This window comes from Salmo trutta, chromosome 27, assembly GCF_901001165.1.
Source record: "Salmo trutta chromosome 27, fSalTru1.1, whole genome shotgun sequence".
Lineage (NCBI taxonomy): Eukaryota > Metazoa > Chordata > Actinopteri > Salmoniformes > Salmonidae > Salmo > Salmo trutta.
Genome location: NC_042983.1, coordinates 29,190,583 through 29,211,003, shown reverse-complemented (window position 1 = coordinate 29,211,003; position 20,421 = coordinate 29,190,583). Strand labels below are relative to the sequence as shown.

General features: G+C 43.8%; 2 protein-coding genes across 3 annotated transcripts; one reads left to right on the top strand and one right to left on the bottom strand.

Annotated features, from left to right (window-relative positions):
* Window positions 1-935: 935 nt before the first annotated feature.
* On the top strand, window positions 936-10,695 carry naa35 (N-alpha-acetyltransferase 35, NatC auxiliary subunit). Of its 2 annotated transcripts, none has more exons than XM_029717679.1 (23): window positions 936-1,069; window positions 1,686-1,814; window positions 2,369-2,402; window positions 2,567-2,681; window positions 2,844-2,918; window positions 3,025-3,192; window positions 4,952-5,018; window positions 5,131-5,174; window positions 5,441-5,491; window positions 7,002-7,085; window positions 7,297-7,411; window positions 7,555-7,733; window positions 7,877-7,936; window positions 8,018-8,124; window positions 8,353-8,419; window positions 8,643-8,741; window positions 8,880-9,058; window positions 9,158-9,303; window positions 9,413-9,480; window positions 9,617-9,757; window positions 9,911-10,033; window positions 10,129-10,209; window positions 10,296-10,695. In XM_029717679.1, exons 2-23 carry the CDS (start codon window positions 1,694-1,696, stop codon window positions 10,353-10,355), a joined length of 2,184 nt encoding a protein of 727 aa, XP_029573539.1. In that variant the 5' UTR covers window positions 936-1,069; window positions 1,686-1,693; the 3' UTR covers window positions 10,356-10,695. The 2 variants fall into 2 exon arrangements, with proteins under 2 accessions (XP_029573539.1, XP_029573537.1); XM_029717677.1 differs by having other exon boundaries at window positions 2,564-2,681.
* On the bottom strand, window positions 10,624-20,184 carry golm1 (golgi membrane protein 1). Its single transcript, XM_029717680.1, has 10 exons — window positions 19,983-20,184; window positions 16,938-17,072; window positions 16,356-16,532; window positions 15,385-15,439; window positions 15,128-15,230; window positions 14,861-14,978; window positions 12,682-12,880; window positions 12,264-12,431; window positions 11,857-12,021; window positions 10,624-11,567 (listed from the first exon to the last, which is right to left on the bottom strand). Exons 2-10 carry the CDS (start codon window positions 17,064-17,066, stop codon window positions 11,458-11,460), a joined length of 1,224 nt encoding a protein of 407 aa, XP_029573540.1. The 5' UTR covers window positions 17,067-17,072; window positions 19,983-20,184; the 3' UTR covers window positions 10,624-11,457.
* Window positions 20,185-20,421: the final 237 nt, after the last annotated feature.

Genomic DNA, 20,421 nt, shown 5'->3' with positions numbered 1-20,421 from the left:
CTCCAGTAGTTGATCTAGAAGTGTTGGAGAGACTACAGAAAGATAGGGAGGGTGTTGATCCATCTGATTTGTTTAAGATACACAGTATGCAAACGTATCAGGATTTTGTTGCCATTTACACAGATGGTTCAAAAGATCCAAGAACAGGACGTACTGGGTCAGCATTTGTAGTGCAGGAATGTGGGGTGGAAGTCAGGAAATGTAAAACAGATCATCTAGCTGAATATATGGCAGAGCTGATGGCCATACTGTTGGCCTTGCAGTGGGTGGAGGAAGTCAAGCCAGACAGAGTAGTTATTTGCTCTGATTCGTGTGCAGTGTTAGAGTCTCCAGTCCAGCTCACGTAGCAGACAAGACCTGCTTTATGAGGTGCTACAAACCCATGGCAGGATTAGACAGATGGGTTACAGATAAGATTTACTTGTGTCCCAGCCCATATGGGGTTGGAGGGGAACAAGGCAGTTGATTTACTGGCTAAACAAGCATTTAGTAGTGGGGATGTTGATGTTGTAGTTTCAACGAGCAAGGCAGAGGCAAAAAGCCTGATATGGACAGTGATGGTGTAGAGATGTCAGGAGCAGTGGAATAGAGATACTAAGGGCAGGCATTTAAAGGAAAGTCGGGTGGGGGGGGGGACAGCAGGAAGGGACAGAAGAGAGGAGGCTATTTTTACAAGATTAAGGGTGGGACGCAGCCAGTTGAATAAGACCTTAAATATGATAGGAAAGCATCCAACAGGAAAGTGATTGCCAGGAAACAGAGACCGTGGAGCTGGTATTGCTACAGTGTGGGCAGTATCAGAGGGAAAAACAGAGGCTGAGATCTATGAGAGAGAAGGGGATACGGGAAATTGGTTTTAAGAGTATTTTGAGTAAAACATCATTAGATATGTTGTTATATTTTTTAAGAGCAACGGGGTTGGCAGGTAGGATGTAGTTTCTCCCGTTCCCTGTCTCACACTCCGGTACAGTAGATGGCGGTAATGCACCATCACGTTGAATGCCAACCGCCGATAAACCCCACCGAAGAAGGAGGAGGAGCCTCGGACGACTATCTAGCAGCTAGCAAGGTATGTAGTTATGTGATTTTACAACGCAAAGATCCCATCAAATGTCCCCAAAATATGCCAAAATGTTTTATGCAATTGCGTAATATGTATGATTAAACATTTGTGTTGATGCAGAGAGACCAAACTAGTTAACGTTAGCTAGTCTCAGTACTAGTACAGTATCGTCAATATTAGCCAGCTCGACTGATTTATTATGCTCCAACTAGCAAAGAACCGTAGCAAAGATATTTAGCATAACTAGCTATTAACACTGGCTAGCTTTTGAAATGACAGCAGACTCTGGTGCCTCATTACAAATTGCGGTTAGCTAGTTATCGTATTGAATGAATCCACAGACCTCACAGTCAGCTCAGACTGGCAGAAATGATAGCCTGCTGAGTTCCCCTTGGACCCTCCCTCGGTGACAGAGTTAAACTGTTGTACTCCATCAGAACCCATATAACCTTGTTTTACTCAAATGATGTTTGTGAACAACGTACATGTCAACGAACACTGTATAGTCTCAACACATGGGTAAAATTATACATTTGATATCATGGATGGTCAGTCCTTGCATCAATAGCTCTATACATTTCTATCTTATTTGAATTTGACAACCTACTGGTTTTACTTTCAGCTGTAACCATGGTGATGAAGTCATCAGTAGAGGATGAGGATGTAGGATGGGGACTGGGTGTCCCGGAGAAGATGAGGAACAATGCAAACTGGGTGGACGTTACACATGAATTTAAAGGAGCATGCAAAGGTACAAACTCAGTGTGTGTCTGTCTGTCTGTCTGTCTGTCTGTTACTTGCGTTAACACCATTTTTCAGGATGTGCTGATGATTTGAATTGTCTCGGGGGCTTATGATACTTGTTCCTCTCATTTGTTTGCTGGACAGTTCTGAAATGCCTTCCCTGGTAAATCAGGTTTCTCATCAAAAGATTGGTGTAAATCTGCACAACCAGTAAAAGAAAGGCCAATACAGTAAAGTCATTCTTAATGTAGACCCAGTGATTTCAGCTCTGGGAATTTGGTGCCACTAGTCTGAAATGCAAGCTGGATGGCACAGGTTAGCATGACCTGCTGACCCCATTGACAACAGCACAAGACTAAGTAAACATTTTACTTAAGTAAAACTTAGGATTCACACCTTAGTCAAACTCCTGTTTGAGGATGAGTTCCTGTGTACCTCTTCATACATACGGGTGTTATACACTGTACTACTGTAACACAAATATACTGCTCTGATTTTTATAACTATAGTTCAGATGACTGAGTACTCTTGTATTTGTTTTCTCATGTGTTGTATTTACAGAGCTCAACCTTGGGGAGTTGCTCCATGACAAGTTGTGAGTATGAGTGTATCTGTTTGTTTCTCACACTGTTCTCTGGGCCATTAATTCAAATGTGTTGTGTTAGTGAAATACTGAAGTGCTGCAATATACATGCATCTATCTATCACTAGCCAACACACACACAGCTTTAGGTCTTTTAATGGCAGCGTTTTCAGCAGGTTTGGCCTGTTCGAGGCTATGTCTGCCATTGAGATGATGGACCCCAAGATGGACGCAGGGATGATTGGCAATCAGGTCAACAGGAAAGTCCTCAACTTTGAACAGGCAGTCAAGGTATGGCTCTGAGTCCTGGAGTTTCAGACTGTTGGTTTTATGTTGAACCTTTAGTGAGGTGCATTATAGTCCATTAAGACTCTCCCCCACCTCTCCTTCTTTTCCTCTCTGTCGCTCGCGCTCTCTTCTCCTTTTTTGTCTCTCCTCTCGTTCTCTCTCTAGGATGGTGCTATCAGAGTGAGGGACCTCAGTCTTCCTGAGCTGATTGGGATCATGGACACCTGTTTCTGCTGCTTGGTCAGTTGTATTTCCTTATCAATACCAAACTGCATCAACCCACTATGCATAATAATTACCAATCAAAACAAACGTAAGTACGTTTAAGTTGTTTGTGTGTGTGTAGATCACCTGGCTGGAGGGTCACTCCCTAGCCCAGACAGTGTTCACCTGCCTGTATGTCCACAACCCCGACCTGATCGAGGACCCTGCCCTCAAGGCCTTCACTCTGGGCATCCTCAAGGTGTGCGACATCGCCCGCGAGAAGGTCAACAAAGCCGCTGTGTTTGAGGAGGTAAGCCGTTTGGTCTCTTTGGGCTTTTGCACGGAACACATTTTTTCTCTCTCTCTCTCTCTCTCTCTCTCTCTCTTCTCTCTCCCCCCCCCCCCCCCCCCCTCCCCTCCCCTCCAAAGAAATTGGCAAGACACCACCAACAGATCTGGGACCAGGTTAACGCAAACTGTCTCTATACCTCCTATAGTCCCGTCTATGGGACACAGTCAAACTACAGTGCATTCGGAAAGTATTCAGACCCCTTGACTTTTTCCACATTTTGTTACGTTACAGCCTTATTCTAAAATAGATTGTTTTTCCCCCCTAATCAATCTACACACAATTCCCCATAATGACAAAGCAAAAACTGTTTTTTATACATTTTTTCAAATATATATATATGAAATCACATTTACATAAGTATTCAGACCCTTTACTCAGTACTTTGTTGAAGCACCTTTGGCAGCGATTACAGCCTCGAGTGTTCTTGGGTATGATGCTGCAAGCTTGGCACACCTGTATTTGGGGAGTTTCTCCCATTCTTCTCTGTAGATCCTCTCAAGCTCTGTCAGGTTGGATGGGGTGCGTCACAGCACAGCTATTTTCAGTTCTCTCCAGAGATGATCGGGTTCAAGTCCAGGCTCTGGCTGGCCCACTGAAGGACATCCCGAAGCCACTCCTACGTTGTCTTGGCTGTGTGCTTAGGGTCATTGTCCTGTTGGAAGGTGAACCTTTGCCCCAGTTTGAGGTCCTTAGTGCTCTGGAGCAGATTTTCATCAAGGATCTCTCTGTACTTTGCTCTGTTCATCTTTTCCTCGATCCTGACTAGTCTCCCAGTCCCTGCCACTGAAAAACATCCCCACAGCATGCTGCCAATTAAATCTTGGTTTCACCAGACCAGAGAATCTTGTTTCTCATGGTCTGAATCCTTTAGGTGCCTTTTGGCAAACTCCAAGTGGGCTGACATGTGCCTTTTACTGAGGAGTGGCTTCCGACTGGCCACTCTGCCATAAAGGCCTGATTGGTGGAGTGCTGCTGAGAATGTTGTTCTACTGGAAGGTTCTCCCATCGCCACAGAGGAACTCTGGAGCTATGTCAGAGTGACCATCGTGTTCACCTCCCTGACCAAGGCCCTTCTCCCCGATTGCTCAGTTTGGCTGTGTGGCCAGCTCTAGGAAGAGTCTTGGTGGTTCCAAACTTGTTCCATTTAAGAATGATGGAGGCCACTGTGTTGGGGACCTTCAATGCTGCAGAAATGTTTTGGTATCCTTCCCCAGATTTGTGTCTCGGACCTCTATAAACAATTCCTTCGACCTCAAGGCTTGGTTTTTGCTCTGACATGCTCTGTCAACTGTGGGACCTTATATAGACAGGAGTGTGCTTATCCAAATCATGTCAAATCAGTTTAATGTACCACAAGTGGAAACATCTCAAGGATGATCAATGGAAACAGGATGCACTTGAGCTCAATTTCGAGTCTCATAGCAAAGGGTCTGAATAAATAAGGTATTTCTGTTTTCTTATTTGTAATACATTTGTAAAAATGTCTAACCTGTTTTCTCTTTGTCATTATGGGGTATTGTGTGTAGATTGCTGAGTAAAATGTTTTATTTAATCAATTTTAGAATAAGGATGTAACTTAACAAAATTTGGAAAAAGTCAAGGGGTCTGAATACTTTCTGAATGCACTGTATGTCCCCTGTTCCTCCTAGGTCTTCTGATCTGAAACACTTAGTTCTAGGTATAATATTTAAGATCCTGTTCTATGTCCTGTCTCTAGGAAGATTTCCAGGCCATGACGTACGGCTTCAAGATGGCCAACAATGTGACAGACCTGCGGGTTACAGGTGATTTTCATATGGTGGCTTAATTTCCATGTTTGGCATTGCAGGTATAAAATAATAATGTAGTGATGTGTGTGTGCCAAGTTAACTTTATACATGTCAATGGCACCAACAGGTATGCTAAAGGATGTGGAGGATGAGTTACAGAGGAAAGTTAAGGTACATGCATACTACTGTCTTCACCATCCACTGACACGTGAACTCTCACAACCGGTGCGAATACAGCTAACAACTGAACACGACTAGACTCTGGCAGAGTGACGAAATACACAACTAAATAATGTATCTGATACTTAGCTGAGATGGCCGCTAGTGTATACAACTCTTTGTGCCACTAACGTAACTCCACAGCTCGTCCGTCACACGTTCTCCTCTTCCTCGCTCTCCTTACCCTCTTTTTTCCCCCTCTCCTTCATCTCCTGTAGAGCACACGCAGTCGCCAGGGTGAGCAGCGGGACCCGGAGGTAGAGTTGGAGGTAAGACTATCAGTCACTCTGTCTCTGAGTATAACCCCATCATCTCTCCCATCCAATAGATGCGGTAAAGCTGTCAATGGAACTCAAACCAAACAATAGAAATGCATGGGGGAAAGATCCTGAATCTCCTAACTGCCCCCAGTAAAATGTGCCTACATTTAGAAACAATAGCCTATGTGTATTCCACACTATGTTGAGGTAAACATCTCAGTATAAATCTGGTATGGATGTCAACCCCAATACATGTCAGCGTCACCAATCAAATGCATTACAGTTAAAAACTACTTTGTCTACCACCACCGATTTCTGAATGCTAGCTATGCTACCAGCTTATAAGAACGGGAGTTAGCATTTAGCAATTACTTCTTCTAAACCTGAAAAGGAACAACTTCTAAATGTTATGCAGCGAAAATAGCCAAATATCAAAATCTGACTTTAGTATCCACTTTGTGGACCTGTTGCAATACATCAATCATGACGGATATGACATATCTATCCACTTTGTTAGATTTGTTGAATGTTTGCCAATCCGGCATCCCCCTTCTATCCCCCATGGTTTGACCTCTTTACTGCATCTATGGCCAATCTCAAATCAACCCCTAAACCTTATGCACTTGTGGAGATCTATGGAGGATTTGATAGGTGTTAGCAATATGGTGAGATTCCCTCCAAACCTATCAGAGGACAACTTATAACCTTATCTCTACATCTAATTCTGTCAGAGTGCATAGGCTACAGTGTAGGGTCCATTTGGGATTAGCAATATCTATTACCTCTGCCTTCTGCCTTGGCCAGTCCACCAGAGCGTGGGAATGAGGCAGCCTTTCATTGAGACAAGTCTGGAATTTGCAGCTGTAAAAAAATAAAAAAAGCACCAATCCCCCAAAATGGAGAGGTCTCTAGATGGTCGAAATCGACATTTTACGACAGAGCTAAATCTGTGTCCCTAGTGCCTACAAAGATACTGAGAGTACAAAACATTATGAACACCTTCCTAATATTAACAATTCGTCGGGGCGTGGACTCTACGAGGTGTCGAAAGCGTTCCACAGGGATGCTGGCCTTGTTGACTCCTATGCTTTCCACAGTTGTCAAGTTAGCTGAATGTCCTGTGGGTGGTGGAGCATTCTTGATACACAGGAAACTGTTGAGCATGAAAAACTTAGTAGTGTTGCAGTTCTTGATAAACTAAAACCGGTGAGCCTGGCACCTACTACCATACTCTGTTCAAAGGCACTTAAATATTTTGTCTTGCCCATTCACCTTCTGAATGGCACACATACACAATCCATGTCTCAATTGTCTTAAGGCTTAAAAATATTTATTTAACCTGTCTCCTCCCCTTCATCTACACTGATTTAATAGGTGACATCAATAAGGGATCATAGCATTCACCTGGATTCACCTAGTCAGTCTGTCATGGAATGAGCAGGTGTTTCTAATGTTTTGTACACTGTATAGTGTGTGAGTGACTTGTGTTGTTAACCTGTTTCTCTGCCTCCTTTCTCAGCATCAGCAGTGTTTGGCACTTTTCAGTCGGATCAAGTTCACACGCCTTCTACTGACAGCGCTGATCGCCTTCACGAAAAAAGAGGTAACACACAAATAAAATGTATTCATAAAGCCCTTTTTACATCAACAGATGTCACAAAGTGCTTATACAGAAACCCAGCCTAAACCCAGCCCAAAGAGCAAGCAATGCAGATGTAGAAACACACCACACACTTTTAGCTTAGCTTTACTAAAAAAGGAACAAATGGTTGATTTATTTTATTGATCATGTGATGTCATGTTGGCTCTGTCAGACCAGCTCAGTGAGTGAAGCTCAGAAACTCATGCAGCAGGCGGCAGATCTCCTCCCAGCCCTCCGCTCCAGCATCGAACATGGCATTCAGTCCCAGAACGATACTACTAAAGGAGGTAACACCCACACACTCCACAATGGCACCAAGGCCCAATGTGTCACTCACTACCATAAAATGAATTCTACACTCACTTAGAAAAACTCTAACTGCAAGTGAACCAGTCACAGTTGTGAACCCTGACCTCCCCCTGCGTTCCAGATCACCCGATCATGATGGGGTTTGAACCACTTGTGAACCAGAGACTGCTGCCCCCCACCTTCCCCCGCTACGCCAAGATCATCAAAAGGGAGGAGATGGTCAACTACTTCAGCAAGCTCATCGACCGCATTAAGACCGTGTGCGAGGTCATCAACACAACTAACCTACATGGAATTCTGGTACTACATCTGTAAATACTACAAGAATAATTTTGACAATACTATTGTACTTCAATATTACATTCTGACCATACTTCTGTAATGGTTTGCCTGTTCGAGCATTTGTTAAAGGTTGTAGTAATGTTGTTTAAATATTCTTTCAGGACTTTTTTTGTGAGTTCAGTGAGCAGTCCCCCTGTGTCCTCTCCAGGTCTCTGCTGCAGGTAAGGAACATTCTCCCTCATGATTGGTGCATCTGGACAATTCTCTGATCCAGTTCTGATGAATCCTCTCCCTGTCTCTAGACAACGTTTCTGATCGATAATAAGAAAGTGTTTGGGACCCAACCAATGCAGGACATGATCAAAGATGCTCTGAGGTACTTTGTCAGCCCACCAGTGCTCTCCTCCAAGTAAGTCATAGAAGATTGGAGTGCTTCTTTCTATGGCCCTACCTTCAAATGCTTTAGAAATGCATCCTTCCTTCCTAGAAGTCGTTAGAGATCTGAATTGGTATTTGTAAAACGGTGGCAATCTTGCGTTCAAATATCTCAAGGAAATAAGGATGCATTTCTGAGGTATCCGAGTTCAAGCTCTACCTCTGTCTTTGGAACTGACTGATCCATGCGCTGCCTCTGCAGGTGCTGCCTGTATAATAACCACCAGGCCAAGGACTACATTGATTCCTTTGTGGCACACTGCTCGAGGGTAAGTCACCTGGCTGCGTTCCAATACACCTTCTCTATATTAATGCCACAATCCTTCATTTGTTTTTTCCAGCCCAAATGGCATCCCCTCCACTTGGTTAGCATAAGGGGAAATGTAACCACTCAAATGCATAGATGAAGCTGTGGCTCTGACAGTCCTTAATATCAACATAATATTGTTTCCAAACAATGGAGTAAAACAACCCTGGACTGTTTCCCTGCAGCCCTTTTGCAGTCTCATCCAGATTCACGGACACAACCGCGCTCGGCAGAGAGACAAACTAGGCCACATCCTGGAGGAGTTTGCCACACTGCAGGATGAGGTGTGTGTGTGAGAGAGAGACCGTATGAGTATGCATTGCTGTTTAGCGATGTAAATGATCTAATGTGTGTGTGGGTGTGCTCGACTGTATGTTGCTGTTCTCCTGTGGTTGACTGTGGTGTGGGGGCGCCCCCTGCAGGCAGAGAAGGTGGACGCGGCGCTGCACAGCCTGCTGATGAAGCTGGAGCCCCAGAGACAGCACCTGGCCTGCCTGGGCACCTGGGTCCTCTACCACAACCTGCGCATCATGATCCAGTACCTGCTCAGCGGCTTCGAGCTGGAACTCTACAGCATGCACGAGTACTACTACATCTACTGGTGAGCGTGTGCCATGTGTACACTTGACCGATTTGTGCTGTAAGAAAATATGTTCGGTGTTCACTTGATTGAGGTATGCTTGACTGAGGTGGTGTGTAGGTATCTGTCAGAGTTCCTGTATGCATGGCTCATGTCCACTCTGAGTCGGGCGGACAGCTCTCAGATGGCTGAGGAGCGCCTCCTGGAGGAGCAGCAGAAAGGGCGCAGCAGCAAGAAAACCAAGAAGAAGAAGAAGGGTCAAGGAGGTCAGGATTAAATCATACATTATTTACATTGAATTTAATCCATCTGGTACTACACTGCTGCCACCCATCCGTAACATGCTCCTCAATAAGGATGTGTTTTCGCCTGCAGCTCGCCCCCTCAGCAGAGAAATCACCATGAGCCAAGCCTACCAAAACATGTGTGCTGGCATGTACAAGGTAAGTGTACACACACACACACACACACACACTTGTCCTAAAAATGTTACGTGTTCTCTGTCCTGGCTCAGTTGCAGTCCCATTTTCTATCAAGACTACACACACACACACACTGAACTCCTGTCTGTTGGTGCAGACTATGATAGCCCTGGATATGGACGGAAAGGTGCGGAAGCCGCAGTTTGAGTTGGACAGCGAGCAGGTGCGCTACGAGCATCGCTTTGCCCCCTTCAACAGTGTGGTCACTCCCCCGCCAGTCCATTACGTCCAGTTCAAGGTACAGTAGTGTTACTAACCGTTGCTAGCTCTGATTGTGTGCATTCCAGGTTGACTTAAATTGCAGACATGCTGCACAGAATATCTCAGGAATGACATGTTACAGCGGAAATTAAAAAGACGACCTGTGCCTCTCGGTTTATGTCGGCTGTAGGAGATGTCTGATCTGAAGAAGTACAGTCCTCCTCCTCAGTCAGCTGACCTCTACATGGCGGCCAGTAAACACTTCCAGCAGGCCAAACTGATCCTGGAGAACGTCCCCAGCCCTGACCCAGAGGTCAGTAAGCCCTTTAACACCTAATAGTGACAGAGGTTGTGCCTCAAGTTTGTGGGTCTAAATGTGTTTTTTTTTTGTGTTGCTAATTGTTGCAGGTGAATCGCATTCTAAAAGTGGCCAAACCCAACATTGTGGTCATGAAGCTACTTGCCGGCGGGCACAAGAAGGAGACAAAGGTAACAACAATGCGAGGAGCAAAACACACTACAAAATATATTGGGAAATTGAAACATTATGATCAAATGGTACTCCCCATTTCTAGGTACTACCGGAGTTTGATTTCTCCACTCACAAGTACTTCCCTGTGGTCAAGATCATCTGAATCAGAGCCCTGCATTACTATGACAACTCATACCCAGTACCCACCTCCCTGACCCGGTCTCCGTACACCAGCTTTTTCCATCTGGGTAACTGTGGTCGCTATGATAGGACAGAGGGAGACAGTGTCTGAAGTTGGTTGACCAGGACAAGATCATCCTTTACCCAATTGTCTTTTTGGTCCTGACCTACAAAGGACTACAAATACCAGACATCCCAAAGGACAGAAGAACTACATCCTTCACAATACCAAAAACAGACTTGTCTGACTATGGTATTAAAATGATTTATTTTGTCATCCTTCTGTGCTACATTTCCTCAATAAAAAAACAGATTATTTAACAGTTCAGTAAGCAACAGATCCATTGTAACAATCTAAATAGAAAAAAAAATCTAACCCATGTTCAACCATAATTTCCATTTGAGTCGGCTATATAAAAAAAAAAAAATCGTATCTGAAACATTTACAGTAGTGGGTCTGCCTGGTACACCAAGGATGCACAGAGGCCACATTTACCAACAAGTTACAAAATAGTTATTCTATGGTGTGCAGGACACATAACCATCAAGCTTTGACTATGCAGGGTTGAATGATCCCTGCAAACATTTCCAATTTTAAAACAAAAACATTATTCACATTGTCATACAGCATGACATCTCATTTTCTATTGGTTTATGAAACTACTGTAAGAACTGCTAAGTGTAACTAACTGCACATGAAGTCATTATCAAGACTAAAGAGTGAATCAGAATTGCTGATTAGATGAGTAAATCGGAGTACAGTTCTCTAACAGCACGATCTGGGTTGTTATCACATACAAACTATCATTTCACATAGCAGTTCTGAGATCCAAAGTCTGTTTTTATACATTCACTGCAGAAGACTTAAGTATATTAAGGCGAACCGTGAGATGCTTTCACTGAAAGAGCAGAAGTCTTACACAGACTGTAGTCTTGACAACAGTTCTGTTGAGAAGCTGTAGTCCCTCCCTGGTTCGGTAGTGGATTGTGAATGGAGGAGGGTCTTAGCTCCCACCTTTCTCCAACCACCTAACAAGACCAAAAATGAGATATTTATCTCTAAAACAGACTGTGTATGTGTTACCTCAGAACTGAGCAAGCTCTGCCTGTTTGTCAGCCTCAAACTCTCCTTCATTCTCGTCGTCTCCGTTGTAGTCCGCCAGCTCTTCCTGCATTTCCCGTTCAGCCTCCTTATCTACGAGTGAACACATCAGCATCTTTACTATACATTAGAGCTGGGACGATACACCGACTATACCAATCACTTATCGCAGGCATTTTGCTGACATCGTTCATTACGATAAGTAGCCTTTACTAGAGAAATGTGAAGTTTGGTTAGGACCCCCCACCCGAGTGGGATGGTTAGGACCCCCCCCACCCGAGTGAGATGTTAGGACCCCCAACCCGAGTAGGATGGTTAGGACCCCCAACCCCACCCGAGTGGGATGGTTAGGACCCCCCCACCCCATACGAGTGTGACCCACCTATGTTCTCAGCCATCTGGTTCCGTTGGTCTGGGTAGACCCCGCCCACTATCGGCTTGTCTGCATCGTAATCCTCCTCAGGATCCTCCACCTTCTCCTGACCAATAGGAGCCTCTTCTTCCTTCCACTGGCTAAGCTGAATGTCATCAGCACCAGGGTCGGCATCTGGAGGGGAAAAAGATTGGCGTCCGTTTACATTTCTCACATCTTTGACTCTAAAGGCAAAAACCTTGGCAATACTAGGTTTCACTATTTCCCATTTTAGATACTTTCACACAAAGTATACTATTTTATAATTATGACGGAACAAACTGGCTTATCCTCCCTGGACTTGTGGAACGTCTGGTATGGAGGAGGTTGTACAGTTTGAGATGGTGGGTGCAGGGTTGAGGCTGTGCGAGTCATACCCTCCATCTGAGGCTCTCCTCCGTGTGTGTCCATCACCTCCAGCTCCGTGTCCTCGGACAGGTTATTTTTCTGGGGCTTACTGGCCCCCTCTACAGGCCCCGGTTGGTCCCCCTTAGCATCAGCGGAGGGCAGGGACTCTTTAGGGGATAGCGCAGGAGTGTCGAGAGCTAGACAAAGGGCAGCATCCAGTTCGTATCAGACAACATACACATGTCAGCCTCTCAGAAACAAAACTACCAATTCAAGACGTGTTGTACTTGCCTAAGGGGTAATGGTGAATATGACTGTGGTATAAATGGTGTGTATGTAATGTCATGTCAAAGATGAGTTGATAAGGAAGTGGGAGAGCTGGGATGAAATTGTCTTATTGGCCCAGATCCTTCCACTCTCAATGAGAGCAGCCATCTTGTCCTGTACCTTTGTCTACTGCGATCTCATTGGTCTCCAGCTCTGAGGTTTTGAGGTCCACTGCAGGACCTTTGGCCGCTGATGGTTCAGGGGTGTGGCCGTGGACAGGAGTGGTCTTAGTGTCATCCAGCCCTGCCTTCCCAGGCCCCTCTTTATCTGACACGCCCACCTCAGTGGAGCCAATTTTCTGTGTGGGTGCGGCATTTGTCTGCAGGGAAAATACAGTCAAAGTTGTATCCAATTTCATACCATCTTGTGTATCTTTTATTTACCAAACAAAACCACTAATGACAGTGGCAAGAAATTGTATTAAGTCATAAGACAAATTGTATTTTTCTTGTCTATATTGATACATAACTTAAACATTCACAGTGTAGGTTGGGAAAAGTATGTGAACCCCTAGGCTAATGACTCCTCCAAAAGCAAATTGCTGCACTGTCGGGAACTAGAAGCACAAACATGTCGCTACACCCGCAATAACATCTGCTAAACCAATAAAATTTGAATCAGGAGTCAGCTAACCATGCCTTGAACAAAAGATCTCAGAACACCTAAGATTAAGATTTGTTGACTTGCATAATGTTGGAAAGGGTTACAAAAGTATCTCTAAACGCCTTGAGGTTAATCAGTCCACGGTAAGACGAATTGCCTATAAAAGTTCAGCACTGTTGCTCCTCTCCCTAGGAGTGGCCGTCCTGCAAAGATGTAAGAGCACAGCGCAGAATGCTCAATGAGGTTAGGAAGAATCCTAGAGTGTCAGCTAAAGACTTACGGAAATCTCTGGCCCATGCTAACATCTCGACGAGTCTACGATACATAAGACTAAACAAGAATGGTGTTCATGGGAGGACACCACGGAAGAAGTCAACGCTGTACAAAAACAACATGGCTGCACGTCTGAAATTCGCAAAAAAGCACCTGGATGTTCCCAGCGCTACTGGCAAAATATTCTGTGGAACTAAAGTTGAGTTGTTTGGAAGGAACACACAACACTATGGAGAAAAGAAGGCAAAGCACCAACATCAAAACCTCATCCCAACTCTAAAGTATGGTGGAGGGAGCATCATGGTTTGGGGCTGCCTCAGGGCCTGGACAGCTTGCTGTCGTTGATGGAAAAATGAATTCACAAGTTTATCAAGACATTTTGCAGGAGAATGTAAGGCTATCCATCCAACAATTGAAGCTCAGAAGTTGGGTGATGCAATGGCCCAAAACACAGAAGTAAATCAATCACAGAATGGCTTCAACAGAAGAAAATACGCCTTCTGGAGTGGCCCAGTCAGATTCCTGACTGTAGCATGACATCGAGAGCAGTTCACCCCAGACATCCCAAGAATATTGCTGAACTGAAACAGTTTTATAAAGAGGAATGGTCCAAAATTCCTCCTCACCGTTGTGCAGGTCTGATCCACAACTACAGAAAACATTTGGTTGAGGTTATTGCTGCCAAAGGAGGGTCAACCAGTTATTAAATACAAGGGTTCACATACTTTTTCCACCCTGCACTGTGAATGTTTACACAGTGTGTTCAATTAAAATTTATAATTGTTTGTGTTATTAGTTTAAGCAGATTGTTTGTCTATCGTTGTGACTTAGATGAAGATCAGATCATGACCAATTCATGTAGAAATCCAGGTAATTCCAAAGGGTTCACATACCTTTTCTCACCACTGTGTGCACACACACACACACAGGTCAGCCAAGCTATACTGCATGAGGGTCTTAACAGTGGTGGATCGATACAAAGAACTAAACTCAGTATGTCAGATTATGGAAATTGTGTTGGGACTTTTGCCAGGCAGCCACTGTTCAGGGTCATGTCGGGTAATGTTCTGATTGTGAGTCAAATTCCTGGATGTACTTAATGAGTGAGCCAGTTAATGGGGGATAGGTAAGGTCTATAACAGGGTTCTCCAACTGGCGGCCAGCGGGCAAAATTATTTTATTTGGCCCCTCAAGTTGAGCAAAACATTTTGTTATAGCACCAATTGATTTTAATTTTGTTCAAGTATTCCCACGCGTAATAGATAGACGTGAAATATATTTTTTGTCAAATATGATCTGTTTGGGCTTCTTGCGGTCAATTTGCAGTCTACAAATTATTGTGTTCCGACCATCCGCTCAAGAAAAACCTTGTCCCACAACTAAATCTAGTTGATGTGAGCGTTGAACATGGTTACCGGTTTACCTGGGAGGACACTGCTGGGTTCTTCATCTCCAGTTTCTTTTGAACTTCCTGCTTGGCTGCAGCCACCATTTCAGCACAGTCCTCCCTCTGTGCTAGTATCTGAGTGTTACACTGAGTCCTACACAAACACCACATGTTATTACTTGCACATTAAGATTTGATCAATTACCTCTGACAAGGTCACATAAGACCGTAAAAGTGTGATGCATGATTATCTGTCATACACGCTCCATAAATGGCTGGACTGTGTATAATAGAGGGCCTTACATGTCATAGGTGAGTTTTTTGTTCAGGGTGTTCAGATTGCCTTGGCAACTCTGGAACTCTTTCTGAACTTTACCCAGGTCCTCATTTAGCTCATTTAACTGACCTGCAGAGACAAATTCACAGGTAGTATTAAGTCCTGACTGGGGATAAAAAAAATAAACTTTGGTGGATATTAAGAGAGTGAGATTTCACAACACTGAAGACAGAAAAGAGACAGGTAGGCAGAAGCACAAAAAAAAAAAAAAAAAGCATCTTACTTTTCAGGTCCTGTATTGCTTTGGTGCTGGAGGATATATTTATCAGTTGGCTTGCCTAAAGGAAAACAGACCACTCATTTTTTTTTTATCTGTATGTGTGAACCCAGTAGGTACTCAGATGGTCACAATTTCCTTTCCATGATGCCATGGTATCACACCTTTACTGGGAATTCACACACAAACACACTCCATAAACAATAGGTTCCTTCATCTGTAGGTCAGTGTACCTATCTGAGTGAGGGAAACTCAGGACTGGCTACCAGCAAGGTGGCGTATACAGTATGGGCAACTCAGTACAATCCTTGATCACGAAGAAACTGATAGTACTAATTTTAGAGGCCCCATTTTTTTTTACATTATCAAGCCAATTTCCTGCAATTCTACAAATTTCTACATGGAGCTGAGAGGAACGTTCAAAACTACAAAGTGAATTTCCTGCAATTCTACACATTTTGCCATGGAGCTGAGAGAAACTGTTGCCGTTTTAAAGCAAATGTCCTGCAATTCACCCTGGCTAATGCGGTGTTCTTTTACGCAAAAATAAAATCAATACTGCTAAATTCCTTGTTTTTGGAATTTTCAATTCTCCCAGTCTAACTTTTATTTAGGTGATTGTAAAATCTCAAAGATTAATATAGAAAAATATATAGGTAAGTTATCTTTTCTACATATTTCATCTCTGGTTTAAGTCATTTAAGTTTACAGTGTTTTTCCAGCCTGAAAATGTATCAGTCTTTTATTACACCGTTTAGACTTTTCAATGGCAGAAAAATCCCTAGCAGTGATTCAATGACGTTTAGAATATACAAATGTGTTGGTCACACTTTACATGTTGCGTTGTCCTGAGGGTTGCGTGTTGATGAACAACTGTGTGTGTGCGCAAGTTAGAAGTGGTGTTGTGCTCAGGTGTGTATTATGCGTCCATCTATGATGCAGTGCTCAGGTGAGTACACACCAGTACAGTAAACTACCTTTTCCTGGCTACAGGTGTTGTGGACTCCCTCCAGCCTCTTGTTCAGGCTCTGCATGCGGCTGCTCTCCTCTTTCAGCCGCTGAATCTCTTCTTGGAACTCGTTCTTCTTCACCTCCACTGCACCACGCTCTGACGCCGCCCGACGCATCTGCGCCTCCAACTCGTACAGCTTTGTCTGCCCGCCGCCACAGCACACACAGGGTGTCACAGGGTCAGAGTAGCATCATTCAAAACAAAGGCTTGGAGAATCAAACCCTGTTCTTTAAACACTTAAAAAGCCTTACAAAATTAGCTTACTCATTCTGCTCTCTGTGACATGGCCCTTGTTCAAATCACATACTTCAGCTTACCATATTCATTCATCTAAACAGCTTGCCTTTCTCCATACAACTTCTCCAACTGGCTCGGCCTTGTTTCCAATCCACTTCAAAAACACAGACTGTAACCCTGGGATTAGTTTATGCCCTTCTCTAAACCTAAACCCTAACTCCAGCCATTAGTTACACCCCCCCACTGTAAACAACACCGATTAACTATCTTGGTTTAGTTATAAATATATTTGATTAAAGATCACACACACCTGTAACTCCAAGATCCGCGAGTTCGATACCCAGTAGTTGAAACCCAGGACGAGGACACAAGCGATCAGAGCACCAATCATAAGAGGAGGAGACCGCCCCCCTCGACGACCATTACCCAACCCCCCCATTGCCTCCTGAAGACGAAGGGAGAGTGATTGGTTAAACACCTAAAAAACAGAACCCTAGTGACAACAGGGCATAAAATCTGTCATGCAGTTCAGTGAAAATTTAAAGGGATACTTGAGGATTTTGACAATGAAGCCCTTTATCTACTTCCCCAGAGTCAAGATATACTCGGAGGTCTCTGCGTGCAGTTTGAAGGAAATTGTTAACTAGCGTTAGACCAATGACAAAGTCTATGGTAACTGCTAACATGCTAGTATATACACGATGGACTTCGTCATTGCGCTAACGCTAGTTAGCATTGACTTGCAAAATTACCTCTAACTTCCTTCATACTGGATGCAGAGACAACATAAAAATTGTATCATGAGTTCATCTGACTCTGGGAAACTAGATAAGGGGCTTCATTGCCAAAATCCAGAAGTATCCCTTTAAGTCTGGGTGTCTACAGTCCTTGGGTGTGCTGTGAAATAGGTTTGGGTAGACCTTTTTTACATGAGTTCTTGGCAGAAGGTTTCGGGTTTCTTGCATGTCATAAGCTGTGTTGTGTCAGGTCTGTACTGTGTGTCTGCCTCTCAAGTTAGTCAATGCAAATAACTGGTACAGGAACAGCTTTATTGTCAAGATCACTATTGTTAGTATCCGGGATTATAGGGAGCTGATAATGCAAGACAAGAGAGACTAACTAACCTTACTTGCATGAAACCAACTCAACTGGAAGAGCATGCAAATCATGCTTCACGATTAACAAATTACCTACCTCTGTCAAACCATATCTACATAGGTAATGATAGATATCCGATTAGCTAGCTAACAATACTGCTAATGGGGCTTGCTCAAACCACGGTAATGTCAGGAGAAAGTAGCCACCTCACCATACTTAATATAAACGCAACATGTAAAGTGATGGTTCCATGTTTCATGAGCTGAAATAAAACATTTCAGATATGCACAAAAAGTTAATCTCTAAAACTGCACAAATTTGCTTACATCACTGTTAGTGAACATTTCTCATTTACCAACGATATCCATCCAACTGACAGCTGGGGCATATCAAAAGGCTGATTAAACAGCATTTTCATTACACAGGTGCAACTTGTGCTGGGGACATTAAAAGGCCACTAAAATGTGCTGTTTTGTCACAACAATACCACAGATGTCTCAAGTTGAGGGAGCGTGCAATTGGCACGCTGACTGAAAATGTCCACAAGAGCTGTTGCCAGAGAATTTAATCTTAATTTCTTTACCATAAGCCTCCTGCAATGTAAATTTAGAGAATTTGGCAGTATGTCCAACTGGCCTCACAACTGCAGACCACGTGTAACCACACCAGCCCAGGACCTCCACATCCGGCTTCTTCACCTGCGGGATCATCTGAGAACAGCCACCCGGACAGCTGATGAAACAGTGGGTTTGACCAACCGAATAAATTCTGAAACCGTTTCAGGGAAGTTCATCAGCATGCTCGTAGTCCTCACCAGAGTCTTGACCTGACTGCATTTCGGTGTCGTAACTGACTTCAGTGGGCAAGTGCTCACTGGGACGCTGGAGAAGTGTGCTCTTTACAGACGAATCCCGGTTTCAGCTGTACCGGGCAGATGGCACTCTGGCGTCGTGTGGGCGAGCAGGTTGCTGATGTCAACGTTGTGAACCGAGTGCCCCATAGTGGCGGTGGGGTTATGGTATGGGGAGCCATGAGCTACGGATAATGAACACAATTGCATTTTATCGATGGCAATTTGAATGCACAGAGATACTGTGACGAGATCCTGAGGCTGTCGTGCCATTCATCTGCCGAGATCACCTCATGTTGTTTCAGCATGAAATGACATGCCCCATGTCACAAGGATCTGTACACAATTCCTGGAAGCTGAAAATGTCTTCCATTGGCTGCATACTCAGACATCTCACCTATTGAGCATGTTAGGGATGCTCTGGATCGACGTGTTCGACAGTGTGTTCCAGTTCCTGCCAATATCCAGCCACTTCGCACAACCATTGAAGATAAGTGGAACAACGTTTCACAGGCCACAATCAACAGCCTGATCAACTCTATGCGAAGGAGATGTGTTGTGCTCCATGAGGCAAATAGTGGTCACAACAGATACTGACTGGTTTTCTAATCTACGACCCTACTTTTAAAAAGGTATCTGTGACCAACCTATGCAGATCTGTATTCCCAGTCATGTGAAATACGTAGATTAGGGCCTAATGAATTTATTTAAATTGACTGATTTCCTTATATGAGCTGTGAAATTGTTGCATGTTGCGTTTATATTTTTGTTCAGTGTATATACTACAAGGACAGTAAAACAACCAGTTCAAGCTAGCGCGAGTAAGAGACTCATAACCTCGTACGAACCATCCTGATCTCGCGAGCTCACATTGTTTCGCGTCAAGGTATCCGAAGTCAGAATGGTTCGTACGAGGCTAAGCGCCTTTAACAGTAGCTGATTAAACTCAACGATATGGGTTATTGTGTGGCCTAATGTATTGGTCGCTAATTAGGTCAGATTAATCTGATTTGTTTAAAGTAATTAGAAAACAGTGATCGGACATGATAAAAAAAAACTATTTTTGAATAGTTGGCAGAACAGACAAATTTGTTACCTAGTTATGTGGCTAAAAACGGCAAACGTTAGCGCTAAGCATGATGTAGCCTAGTTAACGACGTTAGTAGCTAGCTAGAATATAATATCTGGATATGGTTACAACTTTAGCTTAGCTAACTATGATATTTTGAATCAGTGAAATGTATTCTGTAAAGTGAGGGTAACACAGAGCAAATCTCAGGTCATCAACATCTGAGTCTGCCTCTGATAAATACCTATGTACCTCTAATTCATGTACAGTAGCCAACCTTTATGCTAGCTAACAACAGTTTAGGCTAGCTAGCGTAGCTAGTTGTTGACAAATCTTACCTGAAAGCTGCTTCACTGTTTAAGCAAGGATATGTTTTGACAGTGAATGGTCCGTCCACTTTATAAGCTAGCTACGAGACTCTTTACATAGCTAGTTCAATTAATATTCAGCACTGTTGCAGTCTGATTTCCATTCTCGTTGGGAGGGGGCGGAAGCTGTGATGTTTAGCTGGCTTGCTTGAAAACGCGGAAGTGGAGTCTAGTGATGCCAACCACTGCAACAAGGGTTAGTGCTATTCGATTTCCTTGGGACGTCCTTAACCTACTTTAATTGGGTAACCTCAGAGTGGGTACGTACCCAATATCCCGGATACCACCGATCCTGCTAAAAGTAGCAGGCAGCCATCTTTGGAAGCTGTATCAGCCCTTCTCTGCAAGTAGTAGTCCCATGGAATGTGTATACAACCACGTTAGAGACAAACAAAACAAGAAAATGGCA